Source organism: Chenopodium album, chromosome 14, assembly GCF_948465745.1.
Source record: "Chenopodium album chromosome 14, dcCheAlbu1.1, whole genome shotgun sequence".
NCBI classification, from domain to species: Eukaryota; Viridiplantae; Streptophyta; class Magnoliopsida; order Caryophyllales; family Amaranthaceae; genus Chenopodium; species Chenopodium album.
This window is the reverse complement of record NC_137847.1, coordinates 16,223,896-16,245,440: the sequence shown is the minus strand read 5'-3', so window position 1 is coordinate 16,245,440 and position 21,545 is coordinate 16,223,896. Positions and strand designations below refer to the sequence as shown.

Genomic DNA, 21,545 nt, shown 5'->3' with positions numbered 1-21,545 from the left:
ATTTCTCAGGTATTTTTATTAAATGTTCAAAATTTCCAATATTCGGATTTTACAAAAAAAATAATCGATCGAATTAATGAGAACAATAAAAAAAAAATATCAATTAATTGATCGTAATGGATTACGAATTGAAATCCATTGGATTAGCTTCAGCAAATTCAATTGATATTAAAACAATGATTTCATCCACAAATTCATCTCAAAATAAAAAAATAAAAAAAAATAAAAATTACCAATATTTATACATCCACCTGACGATCACATAAATCGCCTCTCTAACGGAAGCTCAACAATATTTATACAACAAACATGTGAGAAATAATTCAATTGTATAAAATTTAGTTCATTTATACACTAGTTCAATATATGAAAACCCTATGATATGAACAACAAAATTCAACAAAATTACCAATATTACAAACAGAAACATTGAACTTTACCCCAATTGAGCTGTTAATCTAATATCACTGTTCATCCAAACCCTAGAAATGAGTTCATTCATAATCCCACCAAATCAAAACAAAACAAAGGGAAGTCGAAATCCAAATGGACGAAAACAACCTAAATTAAAAACTTTCATCTAAATTACTTGACAATTACACCGAATTAAACCAGTTAAATCAAAATCATATATCAATGTACAATAATGAAACCAAATTTTCGAAAAAGTTAAGCAATTGTGACAATTACCTTGTAGTGTTTCACTTCCGAGACTAAATTCACAATGAAATCGTATTAAGAAATCTCTTTCTCTTTGGTTCAGCTTTGCTCTTTCTCTCTCCTTCACTTTTTCTATTTCTCTCTCCTTCTGAATGAACTCAAAATTTTGGGCAAAATAAGGAAAACCGTGCGCTTTCTTTTCCTGAGCAAAACGGAGTCCGTTTTAGTGATTGAGCCGGCAAATCTTCATTAATGCGAAAAAATACCTTTTTACCCCTACTTGCTACCAATTGGACCCTCTCCAGTCTCACGTTTGATTTAGTCTCCCTCGTGCTAGGTGGGGACTGGGGAGTGCTAAAATTTGGTATGGAGAAAGGAGGGGTGGTTGGGATCCGAAATTGGGGGCAAGGAAGGGATGGGGCCGGAAACTGGGACAGTGGCCGGACGCTGGTGGTTTTCGGTGGGAGGGCGATCTGGTGGGGGAGGGGGCTGGGTATAGGCGTTTATTTAAGGATTTTATTTATTATTTTAAAGTTTTTTTAAGGGTTTTTTTTTAATTGTAAGGTTTTTTTTATAAAAAAATTGTAAATAAACTTGACTAATAATATTGTTACACGTGTCACAGGTAACCTTTTAAACAGGTTGCCAACATGTCACGTTCCATTTACAGAATGTTAGTGTAAAAGGTCGTGTTATTTTGAGATAAATCAAAGGTTGTTCCATTATTAGAAGATCACTCAAAAGTGGTATTAGTTTTGGCAAATTTTCCTTGTTTATTTTGCGGATAAATATGACTTGTTGATCGATGTCGTGGAAAATGTTAAAAATTAGTTATTTGTTTATATTAGTTATGTAAGTTTGTTCAATTTAAAGACTTACATCAGTTAAAAATTATGTGAAAAAGGTATTCGTCTATCTTTACCATATTCCACTCATAACGATTGCAATTTTGACAAATTAAATTAGACTACAACTCGATCAAAATTATTTCGCGTTTGTTAGTATAGGTTTATTGTTTAGTTCATGATTTTTCCAAATTGGCATTTTTTGGCAATGGACATTGATAAACCAAATGTAGTTTCAACTATTAAGGTAAGAAATGTTACATCGATGGTATGTAGGTGCGCCAATTTCGACGGCTTAGAATTTTGGTTAAAGATGAAAACATAACATCAACAATATCAATTGTTCTATGTTGAGTAATTAGGTTTTGATGATTAAAAATTAATGATGATTATCTATCTAAAATGTTTGTTTTGTTGTGCATAGAAAGAACAAGTTTTTCTTGCAACAGGGTACAAGGAACCCGAGTAATGACAGGTATATATCAAGAACTTAAGCAATATAGGATAAGCAATAAAGGAACAAGAACAATGATGAGTGTTATGGTTGATAAGTATGATGATGGCTAAGGAACCATGAAGGTAACTATGTAAATAGATATTTGCATATGTTATCTTCACGAGGTAAGTATCCTATACATATATAGGTTATGTATGTGTAGGAGTCTTTTAATTTAGTTTAGTTTTCCAGTTTGCAAGCTCTAGCTTAGTCTTTTAACAGAGGAACCTTAGAAGACTAAGGATGACAAGTAAAGCAGAAGAAGAGTTCCAGAAATGGAACTTCAAGGTGTTCCCTGACAGGATCATATCAAGGGTTATAATGACCTGTATCTGGTGTAATGCTGGGGCAAAGGTGTGTCCTGACAGGACCAATAACGGGTTGTAATGACCTGGTTCCGGTGTAATGATGGGGCAAAACCTGAGATCCAGAATACATCAAGACTACAGAATTCCAGAACAAGAATCTCAGAGAAGCAACATAAAGACGGAGAAATAGAAGTATATTGCTCTAGGATTCATGTAAGTATGTTGGACATAAAAGTCGGTCTGCAACAAGTTTATATAGAACCAAGGTGAACTCCAAATAGTCAATGAAATTAGAGTTACTGACTTGTCAGGAACTCAGAGACAGTCAGAAGTTCCGAACCTAATAGGAACTTAAGTATCCACGTCTTTAAAAGTTGGTTTTAAAGATATATATTTATATAATACGTGCATATCTTTTAGGGATTTGGTTTTACTGAATAAAGGTATTTATTTTCTAATAAATCTCTTTTGGAAATAGATAAGATTGTTTAAAAAGTATTTTTAAAAAAAAGATAATTTTGAATAAAATCTGATTTTATATTAATTATATCTTTTTATTATTCACAGATTTTATTCTTAACAAAAAGATATATTTTCGGAACACTTGTTTTAGAAAATATCTTTTAAACTTATCTTTTCATAAAACCTATCTTTTTCAAGGTGAAATGAATAATTCGAGTGTCCTATAAATATGCTCATATGTATTCATTCAAAGGAGAGGCTGACGAGGTGTAGTGGGCGTGCTTAATGGTTTCATCCTTCACCACGAAGCTAAGTCAGTCCTCCTGGTCAAAGTTCCTATCAGGTTTTAGTTACAGTACGTCTAGTGAGTTCCAGACAGATCTCAAGTGTCCAACATATTAGTTTTATCTCTTTATTCATATATATGTATTTAGTGTTATTCCTTGAAGATCTTGTAATGGGAAAAAGGGTTTGAGTGTTTTGGGTATTGGAGTGAGATTGTGAATTCTCTACAAATTCACGTTTGAGTGTATGAGTTTGAAATCTCTAAAATTCAAGTAGCTGTGAGTGCACAGCAAGTGAAAGGAACCTGAGAGGTGTCTTGGGTCAAGTGAAAGGAACCTGAGAGGTGTCTTGGGCCAAGTGAAAAGAACCTGAGAGGTGTCTTAGGTCACCTAGGAAGTGTCCTGGGTTAAAGGGAAAAAGGTACCTAGGAAGTGTCTTAGGTCTGGTAGGAGGTGTCCTATCAAGTGGCAAGTGTCGTTAGTGGAACTTGCAAAGCAAAGGTCTGTGTAATAGGTTGTACTAGGAGAGTTGCCTATTATAGTGGAATTTATTTATAAGTCCCAATAGGGCCGAGGTTTTACTTCCAGTTAGGCCCTGGAAGGTTTCCTCGTAAAATCTGCTTTGCACTCTTTAAGTTCCTAACTATAACTGTTTTATATTCCATAAAAATTAGGCATTAGGAACTTACTACAATTCACCCCCCTCTTGTAGTATACCATCTGAAATAACAATTGGTATCAGAGCCAGTTCTCTTGATAAATCGGGCAACACCGAGAAGCAAGTTCCAGGCTAGGATGGATATCTACAAGGAATGCATCGAATGGAACTCAACCCTAGAACGTTCCCAATACCATGTGAATACCAAAGTCTGCTTGTGAAGTAGAAGTGATTCAAAGATGAACGTCTTTGAGGTAAGTGTCTCGTCTTTGAAGTCTTGATTATATGCATTTTATTATGTGGACAAATTCCTTGCAGTATTTCTAGTTAAATTTTTGATTTTGTTTTGGAAAGTTTTTAAGTCAATTTTGTTTAACCTCAAATCTTGTTTATAGTGTGAAAAGTATTTTTTAGATTTATAAATTGATTTATTTTTAAAGAATCAGTTTGCTAGAAATAGTTCAAGGAACATATTGTTTAGAATTATGCATATTTGGTCTCTTGGAACCTGGATTACCCCTGAATGGAAACTTAATTCTTTGGGCAAGGTAATGAACGTATATTTTGAATATTTTCCAAAGAATGACCTTATCATGTGTCTGTATTATTCTGAATATTTATTATGTAAACACATGATGATTATTGTTAGATAGTTAGTTTAACTGTAGTTGGTTTAATTATGGATTATTGACAACTATTACTAACAAGAAGGTACCCAATATATATTGGGTAACCAAATCCAAAAGGTGACTGATTTTGCAGGCTGTGTGAGTGGAGACAACCTATTAATAACGATGACTTTGGTTATTTTTATACGAGAAATTATGTGCAAGTTCCTCTCACTAGAGAGCCTTTATAAGAGGTTTGTAGTAGGCGAAGCAATAATATGGATTAGTGTGTAAGTCGCCTATACATCTCTCTGTAAATATTGGTCATTTTCTTTTGGTAAGTATTAATCCTTCACGAATTCCTATTGAACTTCAATTCCCCATATTTCCAAGGTGGTATTTGTGAATGGATGTAAAAGAGAAGTTGTTTTGAAGCTTATAACGTATATCATGACAAACCAACTTCTCTTCTAGTTTTGTGCTGGTTATTAATGATTATTTTGTAGGTTTTCTCATAGAGATAAATCGGAGCATAAAAGTTTGTTCCATTAGGAACTCGGTGCTCAAATTAGTTGGAACTTGGTGAACTTGGAATGATAAAACGACTTAGGGAAATAGGAATAACAAAGCTTCTACATCAAGGTGCTATAGGAGTTAACGTGCAAGTTCCTGTTCAGCTTCTTGTTCAAGTTCCAGTCAAGTTCCTATTGTTCAAAGTTTCTTGGAACAAAGCATAAATTCCTGTAGCAGACCCTTATGAAGGATGATGAAATAAGATGAATATCTTTGACTACATGTTAGAGATTAATAATTTCGTTTATGGAACAACATCCAAAAGGGAGTATTTCTTATAGGAACTCTATGCTCAAACACTTTTTATGCTTAGGTTGTATTTATCTCTTTTGACTAACCTACTAACCTATTGAAAGCACAAAAGAATTCTCTTGGGTTTTGATATTTCAGGTTATATCTTTTGAATGATAATATGAGGGACATTAACAAGGTGTTGAAGAATTTGAGATTAAATCAACACGTTCCTCTACCCAAGAAACAATGGTCTAAAGGACCAGAAGGACATGTTCCAACCTTATGACAAAAGGAACATGGAGAGTTGAAGGTTTACAGTAGAAGGGAACTCGAAGTATCTCGACAACGAGGTTCCAAAGAGATGATGATAGCCAAATCAAGTTATCTCCTGCTATAAACCTACAATGGAAGAACTTTGACTTATAAGACTAACACAAAAGTTAAAATTGCCACATAACAGGAAGTTAGTAAGTCAAGTTCCTATCTCATTGTGAATATTTTTCTTGTCAAGTTTTTAATGCACACTTTAGTTTTTAAATTTTTGTAACTCTATATGTTTTATGGATTTAAGTCGGCATCATCAATAAAAAGTGGAAATGTCAAAAACAAAGGGAACCAAATAAGGAACTCAATATTTGTGGATCTCAAGTTGGTTCCTAACAACAACCTGACATTTCTAGGTTTTATTGAAGATGAAATTCTTCTATGCTTCAAACTTGAAACATGTTAATCTTTTCGTGCTTGATAAACCTAGTAGGAACTCGATAATAGGTATATGTACATGTAAGTTCCAAATAGGTTAAGATTAAGAAGCATGAAAATCAAAACAAGCTATATTCTCTTTCAACATCAGGGAGATGGTAAGTAACACTAATCCATTAGATCTAAGTGATATATATGGATCTGTTTACCATGTGATATTTAGAGATTAATTGAAAGAGATATCTTGTTTATAAGTGTTGAATGAAAATGGGCACTTGATTACTTTTCTTAATAGAAGAGATGATGAACTATTTGTTGAAAGTCTTTTCTATAAACAGGATATGTGGCTAAGTGTTCAACAATTATGAAAGTAAAGATCTAACAACGGAACCTAGTTCCAGTCATGTTTGATGATTCTTGCAGGAACACAAGATTGACAAACAAGTTTCAAACCTTGAATCTAGGAAGACACGAGGAAAACAAAGTTATATTCTAATGGTCTTTACAGGTTCTTTGGAATAGTCTTCAATGCCTCTTGCCACATCATCAACATGGAAACAATAGATCTTTGATTAACAAGACACCCTATGTTCCACTTCGGGATGTTTGGTGATAGAAGTGCCAATGCGATTTACCCATAAACGCCTAGAATAGTAAAACATAAAGAGTTTACTCTCTACCTTGTTTAATGTGCAATAAGTGAACATATTTTGAGACTAACAGGTTTGTTCCCATCAAACAGGTTATAAAAGATGAACTCACAAGTTCCTGTAGAACTAACAAAGTTCCTAGTAAAGAAATATGTCACTAAGAATAATAGCAAGGGCTAGCTACACATGTTGAGGAACTTTTAGATGTTAAGTTCCAACTCTTGCAGCAAAGTTCAATGAACTCAATACAAGAAAGTAAGTTCCGTCGATGTTCCAGAGTTGAGATAATATTTGTTCCGACCAGCAAAATCTCAACAAACTATGGAACTCAGTGTCTTTCATGCATATGTAACCAAGGGGCAAACCTCAAAAACCAAGGATCAGAGTAGAGCTCGAGATATCAACCGAAAAAGATGGACTTCATAACTCATAGGTGTATAAAAGATAAGTCTGTTTTGTAGGTTGATGTAAACATATAATTGGTTGTTATTAGGTTAAATCTGCAGTAGGAACTTAATAAGCTTAAAAGGAAGAAGGTGCATCTCACATCCTGAACCTATTCTAGAACACCTAAAAACGGTCGGAGATTAAAAAGGGTGTTCTGGAAAAATCTTGTTGAGTAAGGCACGTGAATGGAACAAGGCCAGGTTGGTTCTTAAAAGAAACAACCAATACAAAGGTATGTATTGTCTTTAAGGAACTTGTTGCGTGAGTAGCTAGAGTTGAAGCAAATTGAATAATACTTGTTCTTTCTATTTATATGGGATTAGAATTGTACCACATGGATGTCTTGTGTGTCTTGATATAAATTTTTATATAGACGTCTATGTGGAACATAATCTAAGATAGAATGCTATCTAAGTTCCTTCTTGAAAATTGAGCTTTAAAATTGTTAATTTTTGTTTTCAAGATGGAATAGTTATTAGTTGTACTTATTTACATTACTTATATTTCTAGTACAACTAATGAGCCATTGTGCATTGGTTTTTGTTAATTCTTTGATGAGAAAATGCATTTGTAAGCATTAACCACTGACAATGGAACTTGAGTCAGAAGTGAAAGTTCATATTAGATTTGAGATCGTCAAGGGACAGAACAATCACTTCGAGAACTCTCAGGTAAGCCATCATAATCAACCTAGGCTTTAAAGTTATATTCTTTCTGGTAAAAGATTACATAAGGTACAAGTTCCTTTTCACATTATGTCATTATATGAATTAAATTGATAAAATTTTTGTAGGAATAATGAAATATGTGAATTTGTGAACTGATTCTCTTATGGTTCTGTCTTGACTTGTCACATTCTTGTATATTGCTTAATGGAACAAGACTTGATGAAACACAACATGAGTATAAAGTATTTTTCCCTTAAGTTATGTCAAGTTGGGGTTCCTATGCATGTTAAACTTAAACTAAAGAATGTGCGCTTATTGTTTATGTGTCACACTTAGTTTTTGTGTTGTAAAAGACATACTCACTTCCCTTAGAGTATTAGAGGTCTCATAATAGAACTATGGGTGTTGTCAAACACGAAGTTCCTAAGTTGCCAAAAGAACAATGGAAGAAACTTTGATGGAACAAGACAGGTAAGTTCCCAGACCGTTTGTAACTCACTTGTTTATATTTCAGAGGGAACTAATCTATCTTTTTGCCAACTTTCAAGCATCCACACCATAAATCTTCGATAGCAACATTATCCTACAACTCTAAGTTGTGTTGCTTATACTTTAACTGTCTCATATTAATAAATTCGAAGATTCTTATTCACCATATATTTCCTCTTTCCATTCATACAATTTTACTTCTTATTCTTAATTTCCATGTGCTCTAAGTTCATTCATCATATATTTATCTTTCGTTGAAACGTGAAGAATGATGATCACATGTTGAGGGGGAAGTTGAAGAAAAAGTAGAAGTAAGCACTTAAAAAGGAAGAAGAATGGCAAGGGACTCAGGGGGAATAAGGTAGGAACCAAGAAATCAAAATGGTTCATATCTGGTTGTGGAACTTCAGTGTATGAGTAAGTATTATCTTCATTGACTTCAAATGTGTTATTCTAGGAAAGCATGCAAAATTCGTGAAATGACACCCTATGAAAAAAAATAATAATAAATAAATAAATGATAAAAAGAAGAAAAAAGAAAAAGAAAAAGGGTGATCAAATATTTAATTTCCTGGATATCTAAATATGAAGAATATTGACTATGTTGATGTCATGTACTCGTATGCTTGGTGAGCTAGTGAAGGAACAGTAAGAAACAATGAAGGAACTTGACTATGATGAATCTGAAATTTATTTAAGTTTCAATGAGCAGAATGTTCCTCAAAATTTAGTGGTTGAAGTAAGGGAACTTGGTTATCAATTAGAAAGATGAATATGTGTTGTGTTTAGCAGGAGGTTCAAGAGTTTAAGGTGAAGAACAATGTGGCAAACCTCATCTCAAAAGGTCTAAAAGAAGAGCACAAATTCCACTTCATGTTCCCTCTACTTATTCTGTTCCATATGCTTCTTTATATATCCTTTGAGCTTGTGCTTTCATTTGCCTATTCATGCAATCCATTTTTAGCTTTTTAACTCTGATTTTTACTTGATTTTTAACCTCTTATTTGTCAAGTTCAATTAAGGGTTTTGAAGTTGGGCCTTTGGATTGTGAGTTGGAAAATAGTGTGGAAATGGTATCCTTGTTTGAAAAGTGAGTACCTTGAGGCTTTTAGGAGCAACAAGTGTTTAACCATTATATTTACTTATTATATGGTGGTAGGTGTGACATATGAATTTACGCGTGTGTAATTTACGAAAAACAAACGTGTGGAACAATACCCTTTTTGATAATGACAAAAGGGGGAAGAATATGTAAATATGCTTATGGCATGCAGTAGTTAAGTCTAAAGTTCATACATCATGATCATTGAAAGTATATACATATTGATAAGTGATGTGTATTGCTAAGTTCCTAACTATATGAAGTTCCTGTGTATGTTCCTAACTTGTTCTAATGTTATCTCCTTGAAAAACTAAGGAGGAATAGATGTACAACAATTGATCTTATAATGTGTGATAAGCATCATTAGTTTGTCATCATGAAAAAGGGGGAAATTGTTGAGTAATTAGGTTTTGATGATTATAAACTGATGATGATTATCTATCTAACATGTTTGTTTAGTTGTGCATAGAAAGAACAAGTTATGCTTGGAACAGGGTACAAGGAACTCAAGTAATGACAGGTATATATCAGGAACTTAAGCAATATAGGATAAGCAATAAAGGAACAAGAACAATGATGAGTGTTATGGTTGATAAGTATGATGATGGCTAAGGAACCATGAAGGTAACTATGCAAATAGATGTTTGCATATGTTATCTTCACGAGGTAAGTATCATATGCATATATAGGTTATGTATGTGTAGGAGTCTTTTAATTTAGTTTAGTTTTCTAATTTGCTAGCTTTAGCTTAGTTTGGTTTTGTTTTAGTTTTCTTTATTGTTTTTATAAATAAAAATAACCTTCTGTTTTATTCTGTTATCCTCATAAGTTTGCTCAGTTTGTCATCATCAAAAAGGGGTCTTGATGATGATGTTATGATTGAGCAAACTTCTATCTAATAAGAGTCTTTTAGTGTTTTGATGTTTGCAGGATAAGTAAAATCTGAGAGTTAAAGTGAGGACTGAAACAGAGGAACCTTAGAAGACTAAGGATGACAAGTAAAGCAGAAGAAGAGTTCCAGAAATGGAACTTCAAGGTTTTCCCTGACAGGATCATATCAAGGGTTGTAATGACCTGTATCCGGTGTAATGCTGGGGCAAAGGTGTGTCCTGACAGGAACATATCAACGGGTTGTAATGACCTGGTTCCGGTGTAATGCTGGGGCAAAACCTGAGATCCAAAATACATCAAGACTACAGAATTCCAGAACAAGAATCTCAGAGAAGCAACATGAAGACGGAGAAATAGAAGTATATTGCTCTATGATTCATGTAAGTATGTTGGACATAAAATTCGGTCTGGAACAAGTTTATATAGAACCAAGGTGAATTCCAGATAGTCAATGAAATTAGAGTTACTGACTTGTCAGGAACTCAGAGACTGTCAGAAGTTCCGAACCTAATAGGAACTTAAGTATGCACGTCTTTAAAAGTTGGTTTTAATGATATATATTTATATAATACGTGCATATTTTTTAGGGATTTGGTTTTACTGAATAAAGATATTTATTTTCTAATAAATCTCTTTTGGAAATAGATAAGTTTGTTTAAAAAGTATTTTTAAACAAAAAGATAAGTTTTGAATAAAATCTGATTTTATATTAATTATATCTTTTTATTATTCACAGATTTTATTCTTAACAAAAAGATATATTTTCGGAACACTTGTTTTAGAAAATATCTTTTAAACTTATCTTTTCATAAAACCTATCTTTTTCAAGGTGAAATGAATAATTCGAGTGTCCTATAAATATGCTCATATGTATTCATTCAAAAGAGAGGCCGACGAGGTGTAGTGGCCGTGCTTAATGGTTTCATCCTTCACCACGAAACTAAGTCAGTCCTCCTGGTCAAAGTTCCTATCAGGTTTTAGTTACAGTACGTCTAGTGAGTTCCAGACAGATCTCGAGTGTCCAACATATTAGTTTTATCTCTTTATTCATATATATGTATTTAGTGTTATTCCTTGAAGATCTTGTAATGGGAAAAAGGGTTTGAGTGTTTTGGGTTTTGGGGTGAGATTGTGAATTCTCTACAAATTCACGTTTGAGTGTATGAGTTTGAAATCTCTAAAATTCAAGTAGATGTGAGTGCACATCAAGTGAAAGGAACCTGAGAGGTGTCTTGGGTCAAGTGAAAGGAACCTGAGAGGTGTCTTGGGTCACCTAGGAAGTGTCCAGGGTAAAGGGAAAAAGGTACCTAGGAAGTGTCTTAGGTCTGGTAGGAAGTGTCCTATCAAGTGGCAAGTGTACGTGGTGGAACTTGCAAAGCAAAGGGCTGTGTAATAGGTTGTACTAAGAGAGTTGCCTATTATAGTGGAATTTGTTTATAAGTCCCAATAGGGCTGAGGTTTTACTTCCGGTTAGGCCTTGGAAGGTTTCCTCGTAAAATCTGCTTTGCACTATTTAAGTTCCTAACTATAACTGTTTTATATTCTGCGAAAATTAGGCATTAGGAACTTACTACAATTCATCCCCCCCTCTTGTAGTATACCATCTGAAATAACAATCTACATTATACAAGGTACGATTAAATACGTAATAGTAATACCACAATTGCAACAATGTTACGAAAAGCCCCAAACTTTTAAGGCGTTATCACTTATAAATATTCCATACAAGGTGCTTACACATTTAAAATTAAAACATTTGAAGAAAAAAAAGAGATATAAATTATGATGACATTATTATATGATAAATAATATTATATGCTAAGGCTACAAAATATTCATTTGCAATATGAAATAAAATAATAACAATTCAAAACGAGTTAGTAGATCTTGATCCGAGTTAAGTTGGAAAGTGCATCTTGCAAATTTGTTCAAATTTGAAAGAGAACAAGATGAAGATCTTGAAAACATATTAGAACAAGTATTTAACAATTGAAGGAAGATGAACATTGATGAAATAGTCTTTCCAGTTGATGCCAATTGGATCGAAGTTGAAGACATCTTCATTTAATCCATTTTCGCGGGCAGTGATGAACAATTTTTCAGTATTTGCATCGGCAAAACTGTTAATTAAAGCGAAAATTAGTCATAAATTAGATGCATAACGACTTTTTATTAAAATTAAAGCAACCGTTTTACTTACATGCCCTTGAAGAACAAGTAGGGTTTGTACAAGTCCACCAATTTCATTGCGATTTTCAGCTTTTTGTCAAAGTTAAACAAGGTACGTTGCAAGTCACTACGACCCATCCTAGTAGCAATAATTAATATCTGTAAAAAAAATTAAATACAATTTAGCTAGTGTTAAAATAGAAAAAAAAAAATGTATATGATATTTAATTTAATTTAATTTAATTCGTTGCTAATATATATATATATATATATACCATTTGTACGACGAATTGCCACATGAAGAGGATCATTTCAAATATGAGTATGTTGCTCAACACTAGACCTTTGCCAATTTTTACCAAATTGCCTTCACGGTTGGTCCATGGATTTTTAGTGAAGTAATGGTAGTGAAATTCATGCAGCTCCTTAAAGGATACTGGATTTCTGTAAGAACTTCCCACTTGGTATACTGTCAAAGAAGGTTGATTTACATGGGCCTTCATTGCCACAATCATCGAGTTCACAAACATATCAGCCGGTATCTGTATGTGAACATAAAGGACACGACTTAATTAAAATTCATCCTCATACATCTAATATTACATTTGTATGTGAATTTAATTTTATTTGCAGCTATTGTCACAAAAAAAAAAAAAAAAAAAAAACAAAAAACAAAAAACTAAACTTGTGTTTGTAACAAAGTGTTATTGCAGTACGATTTAGTAACTAGTGTAGAGATTAAAGAAGACGGACCAAGTCTAAGACAGAGCTTTTGTCCGCGAGGAACAAACTTAAGCTTCCTTTTCCATATGTTACAGCAACACTATCAATAGTCCTGCCATCAAATAGTTAAATTGAAACGAAATCTATTAAAATTATTGATGTCCAAAAATAAAAGCTCTTAGCTTAAATTACTCTAGATTTTAAGACTGATTATAATGTTTGATCATGGTATCGATTAGAAGATAATATATACCTGCAACCTTCAACCCAACCAGGAAAGGGTTCTTGCAAAGTGCTACAAACAATTGTAGGCCTCATTATAATCACTGGTAAATCGCCTCTCAGTTGCCCTACAAGCATCTCTCCCATTGCCTTTGTAAATACATATGTATTTGGCCATCCATAAAATTTTGCCCTATTTGATCAATTGTTTTAATTAATTAGAAAATTGGAATATTTCTTTAATTTGATTTTACACCAAGAAGTAATTCATGATAGTATTTATATTCGAGTATAATTTAATTTGGTTTTACGCCAAGAAGTAATTCATCATACCTTTGAACTCCTAAGTTTTTCATCTTTTGTCTAATAACCTTCTCAGGAAGATCACTAGATTTAAGATTGCTTAAAGTTTGTTCAGCAAGTTTTTTCTCAGATTCGATGTCCAAGCCAGTTACACCATTCAAAGTCTCACCCATCGTGTATGGGCTTTCAGATATTATTCCCGCCTTCTCTCCACACACGTACGCTAAGAAAATACAAAAATTAAATATTGTTAAGAGATATCGACAAATTAAGTACTCTCTCCGTCCCTGAAACAAAAACAGGCGTGATTTGAACTTACCGGTTGAAACATGGATGAGCAATTGTATTTTAGCACAACTCTTTGCAAAGTTGACAACATGTTTAGGTCCTAGAGTATTCACACCCAATGCAACATCGTACCTACACCCATTTAATGCAATAAATGCAATTAGTATTACTGTACGTACGTTTTTTTTAAATGCCCTTTTTAGAAACATAAATTCATGGACATATATATAGTCATTTTCATTTGCATATTTTTGTTCATGACCATACCTATCTGATACTAATGGTTCAGTTATTAGAGATAGTCCCCTTGACATGAGATCGGATTCATCTACATTAATTATCATTTTTGACTCTCTAAATCAAATTTATTTCTATTTTATTTAACCGGTGGTACGAAATTACCAACTTTGCTGACATTTCAGCTAAATCACACACTATATAACGTACATATTGCTAAGAAATAACTTGTTTCATTAATTATCGAGAGTAATTTATTCAACGATAGATTAGCTTTAAAGGTCAAGACTACACTCATTAAATAGTTTTACACATTATTTCAAAAAGAAAATAGTTTTACACATTAGGCACCTTCAAAAGCACATTACTTAGTTAATAAATCTATACTTAAGAGTATTTTATACAAAAATACTAGTATTAGTTAAAAAAAATAATAATAATAACATACCTTTCCTCAAACTTTGTGGTTGCTGCTACGTTAATAACAATATCTATATCTTCATACATTTCTTTCATTTGCTCAGCCATAAGTCCCAAATTCTCGTACGATGTATCACCAGCAACAACAGTTATCTTCTCCGTCACAAAAGACTCAAAATTTAATCCCATTTTCTCTCTTAGAACTTTGAACAACTCCTTTCCTAAGATCTATATGTCCATGAAAACGAACAACAATAAAATTAGTTTATAATAAGGTAACGCGAATATTATTAAAAAAAACCGGTAACTCTAGCTATGTGAGCAACGTTACACACTTACAACTTCCAATTTAGTAAAATTGTACGTAAATTAGTTCACTAATGTTAGAAATAATATATATACCTCATCTTGCAGCCGAGCATCGGCTGCTTGAGCATCTCTAGCCCTTACAAGAAGGTACAACTTTTTCACATCTGGTTGAATCCGAAGTATCTTCTCCACGAGAACTACATCATTAAATTAATCATTATTACAAACGTGTTAATATGAAATCAACGAGAGTGTATGAAAATGTGTAATTATTCATAGATCGATGTATAGAAGGAAGAAATTTTACGTACTCTTAGCAATGAAGCCAGTAGCACCGGTAACTAAGATAGTTTTGTTGCCTAGAAACTCAATTATGTTACCAAAATCCATGGTAATATTCGGAAATTAAATACGCTAAAATTGTTTAAATTTTTAAGTAGCTTGAATTTTTTTAGATGAATAAAATGAAAGTAACTGAAATATATGAACGTTTATATAGGAATAACTCAAGTCAATATCAAGGCAGTATACAACGATGACCAAATTAAGCAACTTGTGGTCCTACGTCACTATATTATTATTAGCAAGTCACCAAAACTGAATTAACTGACTTTGCTTTTACTATATTTTTATGTTAATAGTAACAATTATTACATGCAATTATAAAACGACACGTTATCAAATAATTGTTTAGTTTACTTAAAAGGTTGATTTACAGAAATTCATCTATAATTTCATTAAAAATGGCAGCAAAATGTGTGCCAACTATATTGTTGGCCAAAATTATGGGTAAACGTGGTAGTTCTTGACATTTCAACAAGATCTATTTTATGTGAGAAAATAGTTTTTTAATTAATAAAATAAAAGAAATATTAACATGTCAAATAGTTAGCTGTTTATGGTCACCTAGAAGGGTGGATTGGTGCTTTAGTAGATCAAATTCTTCATAGTATTGAGCTGAGATTGCTGACTAGTGTTGGGATAATGCCAAATTGCATAATCACAAGTTGTTTGTTTGCTTAGGCAATTTGTTTCTTATATATGCCCAATTTATCTAAGTTTAAATAATCGAAATGATGATATGTTTGAACTTGGTGCAACGTATGTACACACGTTTGGATCTTTTCACATTAAAAAAAATAAAAAAAAATAAAAAAATAAAAAAAAATAAAATTGATCTTATCGAATTTGTTCCATTTTAGTTTAAATTAGCCAACCAATCAGCTGCGTAGTTCATTTTTTGGGTACTATGGTTTTCTTGCATTACTTGTCGAGGAAGATACACTCTCCCTTGTATCTTCCTTGTATACATAAGCTAATCTAATTGCACTATTATCTTCTTTTAATTTGTATCCAATGCCAAGTCCAAATCCTCAGTCAGTAACATAAATTCCGTCTTTATGGAAGAAAAAACCTAATTATATATATCAAGATGAATTTAAATACGATCGGATTATAAGATGTACAATAATAGCTAAAATTCTCCTATACTTTCCCGGGGGGAGGGAGGTTATGGAGAATAAGGGGTAAGTTTCCTGATAAATGCATTGCTCTTATAAAAAAGATAATCACATGTAGACATAAACAAATTTTGAACTTTAAAATTGTCATTATCTTGAAGAAATTATAGATAACACCAAATATTATTGTAATTTTCAAATGCACAAATACAACAAAAAAGAGAATTATTTTTATTAGGGTAAGGAGAAAGATCCTAACCGTACCTTAACCCTCACGGTTTTTTTGATCCGGGGGTTATGGAGAATAAGGGGTAAGTTTCCTGATAAATGCACTGCTCTTATAAAAAAGATGATCACATGTAGACATAAACAAATTTTGAACTTTAAAATTGTCATTATCTTGAAGAAATTATACATAACACCAAATATTATAGTAATTTCTAATGCACAAATACAACAAAAAAGAGAATTATTTTTATAAGGGTAAGGAGAAATACCCTAGCCGTACCTCAACCCTCACAGTTTTTTTGGTCCGATATTTGTTGGTCAGACACTTTGAAAGTGAGGGAAAAGGGTAAGGGATCCCCACCCTCAAAAGTGTCCCTAGTGGGGATTGATCCCCCAATCTCAAAGGTGACAATCTTACCACTAGCTAGACCAAGCTTAGCTTGGTTCTTTTTTTAACAACAAAAAAGAGAATGAGTAATGGATTTTTAATATAATTTTTTATCAAATATTTTGCCTTGTACACATCCAACTAACTTTATACGAGTATTATTAAATTTTATTCATAACGTATATCATAACTTTTTGAACAAAAATGCGATAGATCCTAGATTTATATGAAAGAGTGTAGCACTTTCTAAATTCTAATACATTTATGTAGACATACCATCTATAAGTTGTCTCGCAGGTATGGTGGTTTACTAGTTTTTGTCTTTTTTTTATTAATTTATACAGCAACTTGACCTGAAATATGTCCTTCATTCACATAAACAGTTGACCTATCTAGGCATACTATATAAGAAATTATTATACGATAATTCTTAATTATTTTTTGTTGAATACAATATTTGAATAAATTCATTTAATAGATTGACTAAAATTCTACGTGTATCGTGTAGTTGATAAGCTGGGAGTAATAATTTCGGGAGTAATAATTCTTCAATTCAAGGATTGTCGGTCATGTAGTTCCACACTTCCACTTGATACACACTTCTTCTCTACAAATTTGGTGTGCTCAATTAGAGTACGTTATCGGTTCTCGAATAAAAAGTCTCATTTATTTTTATTTTCTACATACGTAGATTATGATAGTGGAATTTGATTGAGTGAATGTGAATATTATTAAAAGAAGGTAATACGGTTTGGATGATTAAAGTTGAATAAAAAGAATAAGATTATATGATGAGGATTGGTGAATTATTAAGAATATGAAAAACAAAATAGTGAATTAATTTGGTTGATTAAAATGTTAAAAAAAAAAAAACAAGATATCAGAGTTTGATCACTTAAAACTAAATATAGAATTAAAAAAAGTAAATTAAAAAACCACCACCTTCCCGTCGGCGAGAGAAGGTGGTGGGTCGTCAGTTAGGGTGATGGTGGTGGTAGTTGTCGGTCGGGGTGATGATGCGTGGTTGTTGCTAGTTAGTGCGGTGGCGACAGTCATTGCCGGTCAAGGTGGCAGTGTCAAGGTGTTATTGATTGGTGGCAAGAGGGAAGATAATGGTGAAATACTAAAGGCATGGTTGTACATTCACACTAAATGTTGATTGTTATGATCACTTTTGATGGAGGTATTTAACACTTCCCTAACCATAAATGTATTTTTTTTTTTTAGATTGATATGAGTATTTCTAGATATGCATGACAAAATTATATGTATGGAATATGTTAACCAATTTTCCTAAAATTAAATGAAGTTAGCTACTCCCTCCGTTTTTTTTAAGTGACACAGTTTGACCGGCACGTAGTTTTAGGAGATTTTATTGACTTTAATAAAATAAGATGTTAGTGGGGTAGGTTGGAGGAGTGAGAAATGATAAAGTAAAAAAATGTGAGAGGAAGTGGGGATCATGAAAGGAGTGAGAAATGATAAAGTAAGAGATAGTGGGGCGAAGATATATTATTAAAATGTAAGGAATTTCTAAAAGAGGAAGTATGTCACTTAAAAAAACGGTCGTTTAAGGAAAGTGTGTCACTTAAAAAAAAACGGAGGGAGTATATAATTTCGTTTTACTTTTGTTTTAAAATACTAGTGGTTAAACTTTTATGTTTGACACTACGTATACTAATATTTTTTCGGTTGATATTTTTTATGTCAAAACTAATTATAAATGTTATTTATTCTTATTTTTAAATTTTTTTTATATTGTGTCATAATTATTTAAGAATTATTTTTTAGTTTAAGTAATAACAAAACTAAATTTTGTAAATTAATTATATATTATAAAATTATAAAAAAATTCAAAAATTATTTCAAAATTAATAAATGAATTTGAAAATTATATACTGGAATAATATTTATTTTTTAACATTAAAAATAAATAAAAATTAGGTAACAAAAAATTAGTATAATGGTAGTCATTTTAAAGATGACTACCATAGAATCCTTTACTTTCGACTATCATTTGTGGTTCATACATATAAGAAGGTAGAATATAATTATTTAATATTTTTTTTAACATTGTCTCAATATATATTATCAAATACTTCATATAATGTATTCAAAGTTGGACCCAGGATAGCACATGCTACCCCTGAAATTAATATATATATAATAAAAAAAAAAAAGGTTGTTCAATAAAGGTAATCTGTCTCTTTAGAGGCTCGCTTTCCATGTTAAAATAAAAGAGGCATGTTATATATAAAACATGTTTATCTCTTAGGTTTGAGTTTTTTTTTTCTTCTTTTAATTAGAACAAATTACTTTTACTTATATTTGTACATAATTTATATTTTTTGAATAACCCTCATCATTTAAGTCGTTACAAATTATATAGTAGAATCTATGATTTTTAAATTATAAATTGTATGTACTTATACTTTAATTACTTTAGTCACCCTACATGATACCGAACATAACAATAACAAAATAAAATGAGTAACTTATGATTCTTAAAAACTCCTTCGTTGATGAAATTATTCCCATTTTTTATTGCATTTTTTAATGCACATATCTATTTGGTATGTAATATATTTACTATATAGTTTCATATGATTAAATCAATCATTTATACGAAATATTAAATAAAATAATTTTATAGTTTTATATTTTCTTTTTATTTATATTATACTAATATAAATTACCATATTGTTTTTAACCTTATGAATAGTAAATACAAAATACATATAAAAGTATACTATTAAACATATATATGGATTACTTTTAAATTTGATCATATTGATAAGTAGGATATAATTTATTCCATATTGGTGAAATGAAAATTTATCTACCAAAATGAATTTTTCAAATTTAAAGGCTAATCATTAAACGATAATACTAGTTTATAATTTAGAACTTTTTTCTACTTTTTGTGTTTTTTTTTTTTCCTCTTATTATTCTATGCTACCCCTAATTACAATTCCTGAATCCGTCACTAAATGTTTACAAAATTAGAAATATTGCTCTTGGCTTCAAAAATAAGTATTCATGCTTGGCTCCAATGTTTACACTGACAGGAAGAGTGGAAGACGACAACCAAAAAAAAAAAAAAAAAAAAAAAAAAAAAAAAAAATTGGAATTTTTAAGTTGTGAATTTTCAAATAGTAAGCATACAAATGATGAAGATGTGCTATTTTTTTTTTCTCTTTCCTTTTATTTTGCTTACATCTCTATGCAAAGAATTTAGTCAAGTTACAAAATCTTTACTCATGCAAAGGACTCCTTCAATAAAAGAGAATATTAACACACATCTTCAAGAAGCACGCGCTAAAATTTGATTGAATCCAGCATTTATTGATCAACTTGGACCAAATAAATTTACTTTAACCAACTTGTTTAACCCAATTGGTACTCTCCTAAAATTACAAGCAAACGAAAATGCTACAACATTTGTTTCTTAAGTTTTTTTTTTTCCCCTCTCTCTCTCTCTCTCTCTTTTACACCTTAAATTGACTACTTTAATACTCCCTCTGTTTCAATTTGTTAGTTCTATATATTATTTTGGGCGTTTAAAAAAGATTTACCTATACAATTTTAACTTCGTTTTTATTTTTTTATTTTATACATATTAAATTCTAATTGGTAAAATTAATTGATTGTGAACTGATAGCATGACTTTAAGTAAGGAAATTTCTCCCTTATATTATGCAACTAAGTTAATTCACGTGCCATACACGGTAATTTTCAATAACCATTAAAAAAAATCATAATTAGTTTTTTTTTTTTAAAAAAAAAATACAAATTTCTAAAAATATACTCCCTCGGTTTTTAAATACTTGCTCCATTTCTTCATGTCATAGAGTTTTAGGAGAAACTAAATAAAGTAATAAAATATAGAGATAGTGGGGTTAGTGGAAGGTAAATTGGAGGAGAGAAAATCTAGAAGTAATAAAATTGGGTCCCACTAGTTGAGAGAAATGAATTAAATATTATAAAATCTTTCCAAATAAGGAAATGGATCAAGTATTTAAAAACGGCCGCAAAAGAAAAGTGGAGCAAGTATTTAAAAACAGAGGGAGTAGTTGATAATATTTTCATCAAAATAAAGGATATAACAGATATTTAGATATAAAATGATGTACAAAATGATCAAAATTATGTAAATAGTTTTTTTTATAGCTATATAAATATTTGTGTTAAAGATATGTTAATTTTTTTTTTAGTAATTATATTATATATGGTTAGGGAATTATTTTTGTATATAAGATTTGTTTTTTTTATAAAATTTTATCAAAAAAAAAAAAATTAAGAAACACCAGGAGGTGACAAGTGTCATTGCTGGTGTGTCTTTTAGTACATAGCTATTGAGTTATTGATTGATTGATTATGGCTAGTGCTTTCCCAAAAAAATCAACAAATTTAAATAAGGCAAACTATTTATGAATTGTTTTTTACTTTAATATTAGATTCCAAATATTCTTCTTTTCTTATGAGACTATTATATAAAAACAGAGGGAGTATGAAATAATAATAATTCAGAAGACTTCCTTTGTTCTACTAATATTGCAACAATTACAATTTTATTATATATTTTACAATTATTACAACATTTTCTTTTTATTGCATATGTTTACACTCTATCTCTCTCTTCATCAAATAGGTTTACTTGCCTCATATGTGCGTGGTGCGGGCGATAATTTTAAAAATTAATTACTCCATACTTTATTATT

The 21,545-nt window shown here is 31.3% G+C and overlaps 1 protein-coding gene across 1 annotated transcript; it reads right to left on the bottom strand.

The window, feature by feature from the left end:
• Positions 1–11,922: 11,922 nt before the first annotated feature.
• On the bottom strand, positions 11,923–15,138 carry LOC145579007 (alcohol-forming fatty acyl-CoA reductase-like). Its single transcript, XM_081636295.1, has 10 exons — positions 15,060–15,138; positions 14,842–14,945; positions 14,468–14,667; positions 13,814–13,914; positions 13,525–13,717; positions 13,223–13,384; positions 13,000–13,081; positions 12,522–12,788; positions 12,278–12,405; positions 11,923–12,197 (listed from the first exon to the last, which is right to left on the bottom strand). Exons 1-10 carry the CDS (start codon positions 15,136–15,138, stop codon positions 12,047–12,049), a joined length of 1,467 nt encoding a protein of 488 aa, XP_081492421.1. The 3' UTR covers positions 11,923–12,046.
• Between the last annotated feature and the right edge of the window lie 6,407 nt (positions 15,139–21,545).

What these genes read in the sequence shown, in the direction of transcription:
- LOC145579007 (XM_081636295.1), bottom strand. Translation starts at nt 15,138, where the DNA reads ATGGATTTTGGTAACATAATTGAGTTTCTAGGCAACAAAACTATCTTA. An exon ending in GCTCATCCATGTTTCAACCG is followed by an intron (nt 13,718 to 13,813) that starts GTAAGTTCAAAT and finishes GTATTTTCTTAG; the next exon opens with CGTACGTGTGTGGAGAGAAG. An exon ending in TACTTGTTCTTCAAGGGCAT is followed by an intron (nt 12,198 to 12,277) that starts GTAAGTAAAACG and finishes TTTAATTAACAG; the next exon opens with TTTTGCCGATGCAAATACTG.